The following is a 3,961-nucleotide window of genomic DNA, read 5'->3' as shown; positions in this document are numbered from 1 at the left end:
TCTCAGTCGTTGTGTCCTTGGGCAAGACACTTCATCCGTTGCCTACTGGTGGTGGTCAGAGGGCCCGGTGGCGCCAGTGTCCGGCAGCCTCGCCTCTGTCAGTGCGCCCCAGGGTGGCTGTGGCTACAATGTAGCTGCCATCACCAGTGTGTGGATGACTGGATGTGTAAAGCGACGAGTAAAGCGCTATACAGATACAGGCCATTTACCATTCATTGCTTTGTTTCACACAGGAGGCAGAATTATACCCGAGAGTCCGGTACTTCTGATTGAGGCCTTGTTTTGTGTAGATGCATCTATAATTGTTACTCCTGCACAGCTGCTGTGGAGCACCATAACTTTGTTCTACGTGTCCAGTGACAAGAAAGGGCTGTTCTATTCTAGAATAATTTTATCCGAGCTGAGAGTCTTCAGCCAACTGTTGTTTGTAACCGGTGACCTTTGACCCCATATATTAAACCACACCCATCATCTTTAAATACTCACTGTGGATTTACTACTGTACCTGAAATGCTGCAGTCGACGCTCCCTGATGGCAACATCCTCTTTCAGACATGCTCTCAGGAAGTTTCAGGTGTTCACCAAGTGCTGAAGAACAGGTGAGTGACCTGACAGGTAAGAGGAGGAGGAGGAGGAGGAGGATAACCTTCACAATGAAAGACTGAGGCTTGACAGTTTCACGTATTTAATGTTGAGGTGTCGTTTACAGCAGAAACACACACAATGTCCTGTCACAGCAGGACATTTACCGAGTCGGATTTAATCTGGGGTCGACTTCAAACTTCCTGATTAAACCTGAACTTCAAACATAAAAATCACCGGTATTTATTCAGGTTCCATACATACAGCAAAAACAATGTCCATATTAAACTAACAGAGACCAGGTTAAACTAAAGGAGTCCAGATTAACCTAACAGAGACCAGATTAAACTAAAGGAGTCCAGATTAACCTAACAGAGACCAGATTAAACTAAAGGAGTCCAGATTAACCTAACAGAGACCAGGTTAAACTAAAGGAGTCCATATTAAACTAACAGAGACCAGATTAAACTAAAGGAGTCCATATTAAACTAACAGAGACCAGATTAAACTAAAGGAGTCCAGGTTAACCTAACAGCGTCTGGACTAACCCAATAAATTCCAGATTAGAGTGAAGATTGGAGGTGGTGATATAATATGTAACATTTTGTTGTCAGAATACACTGAAGTGTAGTGTGAATCTTACAGAGCACACTCAGCTTGTTCACACTGATATAAATTGAATCTATGCAAACACTGACACAAGACATGAACAATTAGGGATTAACAACACTCAACCCAGAACATTATTCTGACTGTAATCTGGTAACGTTCTGAGTATAATCTGGTGCAGGACTATGACCTGGTAATACTATCAGCAGTGCAGAGCTTGCAGACAGGATTTGGGGCACAAAGACTAAATAATCTGTACATCCGGCCCGCTGCTAATCCAGTCGTCTCAGTGGAAGACGGTCTGTCTCCAGCGTTTGTCGGGCGTGAACGGCCACAGACAGTCGATAATGGCGGAGGTGAAAGGTCGCGGTTCCACGCTCAGGTTCAGCAGCTCCAGACGACAACAGTTTAACTGACTGTTGATTGGACGAAGAGCCGACGCCGCCGGCTGCTCGGTCAGCTGCAAGAACACAGACAGGGTCGGGACCACAGGTGATACCGTTTGTTTATAATGAGTGCAAAGTCCTGCTGATTATGAAAAGATTCAAAACGAGCCGCGCACCATGAAGCAGCTAACCTCAGGTTAACTCTGGCTTTCTGGACTACAAAGGTGGATCACTCTTACTGGGGTAAATCGCCATGGTAACCTATGCTATGAGCCAAACCTGCTCTGAAGATTAGAGATTATCAGGTATGACATCAACACCTATAGACCAATCAGATCCTCAGAAAACAGCATCGCCATTCCTGAAGCCCCTCAGAGCTCTGTGGGGAAAGGGGCGGGGTCTGTGTTTCCCTGATGAGCAGTAATGACAATAATAATAATAATAACCATAATAATATCAATAAAACTTTATCAGCTTTATTGCTCTATAAGCATCAGTGACACACCTGCGCTGTACCTGCTGACCTCAGATCAGATTCGTGGACCGAGCCGATGTCTGAATCCTGTCTGTAAATGTGATCTTTACTTTAATGGTCAGGAGGTCAGAGTGTAAACTTTTCTCTGATTGGCCACTTTCAGGACGATGTCCTGGAAACCGTGAAGGAAGCGCAGCTGCCGTTCCAGCAGCTCAGACTGAACCACGATGTGTTCACGTGCTGATGCACCGCTGTTGTCTGTCGCTCTGCTGCAAACACTCAGCAGGTGACACTCACCTCAGGTGCTTTCAACCCCGCCTCCTTTCTTTGTGGGTGCAATTTAAGCAAGTTAAGCTGATTGATAATCAGCCAATCGGCATCATGTCAGGGTGAACCCAGACAACAGATCGACACCTCAGGTGTGCAGGGCCTCAGGTCATAACTTTACATCCTTACACAGGCAGGCTGGTTAAACTGGCTTTACTTCATCTCCATTTAAGGCAGCTGACCAATCAGAGCCCTGGCTGCTGTTCGTGGTCAGCTGGTTGTTGGCTGCTACGACCTCGAGCACATTAAACTTTGGTGACAAGCTGCAGAGCTGTGGTTGGGCTAAAACATACTGAGCGACAGACAAACACGTCACTGCTTTACAGCCTGAGCTGTGTCAGGTATGAGGCGGCTCAGGTGTGGGACCACTTACAGGTATGAGGCGGCTCAGGTGTGGGACCACTTACAGGTATGAGGCGGCTCTGGTGTGTGACCACTTACAGGTATGAGGCGGCTCAGGTGTGTGGCCACTTACAGGTATGAGGTGGCCGGACGGCAGGTTGAAGGCCTGAGCGATGGCGACCGCCATTTCATATTTAGTCATCTGCTCTTTCCCAGAGAAGTGAAAGATTCCTCTGATGGACGGGTCCTGACGGAAAAGCAGACGGCGGTGAGACGGGCAGAGCGAAGTCCACCTGATGCTCACCTGTCTCTCTGACGCTCACCTGTCGTGCTCTCTCAGACAGCTTCCTGCAGACGGCAGCGACGTCTCGGGCGTCAGTGGGGAATCTCTGCAAGACGTGATCCAGCGTGCAGCTCTCCTCTGACGCCTCCTGAACCTTCAGGTACAACGACGTCACCACGCTCTCCGTCACCGACTCCACCTCCCCAAACAGAACGGGCACCCGCAGTACCACCGCACCTGGCAGGGTCACGGGTCAAACAGGTGACTGAGGGGCAGGCGAGAGACAGAAGACTCAGACAGGTGACTGAGACGTACCTGGACAGTGGCGCAGCGTCTCCCTCTCCCCCTCCAGTTTGCTCCGCCCATAAACGTTGAGCGGGTTTGGACTGTCGTCCTCACCGTACGGAGGATTCCTGCCGTCAAACACGTAGTCGGTGCTGATGTAGAGGAAGAGCGCCCCGCAGGTGGCTGCAGACACAGACGTTACCTGTTACGGAGGCGCGCTCACACAGAGCTGGACTGAAATCAAGGTGCGTGATGTGTGAGGGGGCGGGGCTCTGATGCGCACTACAGGAGCTCCACCCCCAAACCTTCTCGTGCCCCCACCTGTGTCAGGCCAAAGAATATCTGGTGATGGTGTGGTGGCGTCACTGACCTGCCTCCTTGGCGAGAGTGCTCGTGGCGTGCACGTTCAGATTAACAGCTGCTTCCGTGTGTCTCTCCATAACATCTGGACGCCTCTCAGCCGCACAGTGGACGATCACATCAGGCTGAAACACACATTCAAAACAACTTTATTTAGTGACCATCAGCTTTACAGTAATGACGAGAGATGGACCGATCGATATTACGTATCAGTATCGGTCTGATACTGACCTAAATCACTGGATCGGATATCGGAGAGAAATAAAAAATGTAATCCGATCCATTAAATATCAAAAAAGCACCTCACAAAAC

The 3,961-nt window shown here is 49.1% G+C and overlaps 1 protein-coding gene across 5 annotated transcripts in view; it reads right to left on the bottom strand.

Annotated features, from left to right (window-relative positions):
• Window positions 1–668: 668 nt before the first annotated feature.
• Window positions 669–3,961, bottom strand: part of mat2b (methionine adenosyltransferase 2 non-catalytic beta subunit methionine) — an 11,076-nt gene continuing 7,783 nt past the window's right edge. For all 5 annotated transcript variants that reach the window (XM_005753229.2, XM_005753233.1, XM_005753232.2 and 2 more), the window contains 5 exons: window positions 3,660–3,774; window positions 3,320–3,472; window positions 3,045–3,241; window positions 2,855–2,968; window positions 669–1,651 (listed from right to left, as the gene is read on the bottom strand). In XM_005753229.2, coding sequence (XP_005753286.1) covers window positions 1,478–1,651; window positions 2,855–2,968; window positions 3,045–3,241; window positions 3,320–3,472; window positions 3,660–3,774 — 753 coding nt within the window. In that variant the 3' untranslated portion in view covers window positions 669–1,477. The remainder of the gene's footprint in view (window positions 1,652–2,854; window positions 2,969–3,044; window positions 3,242–3,319; window positions 3,473–3,659; window positions 3,775–3,961) is intronic.

Source organism: Pundamilia nyererei, unplaced genomic scaffold (genome assembly GCF_000239375.1).
Source record: "Pundamilia nyererei isolate P.nyererei 1_Seehausen unplaced genomic scaffold, PunNye1.0 scaffold00414, whole genome shotgun sequence".
NCBI classification, from domain to species: domain Eukaryota; kingdom Metazoa; phylum Chordata; class Actinopteri; order Cichliformes; family Cichlidae; genus Pundamilia; species Pundamilia nyererei.
Note: the sequence above shows the minus strand (reverse complement) of the source record. Positions and strands in the feature narration are given on the sequence as shown.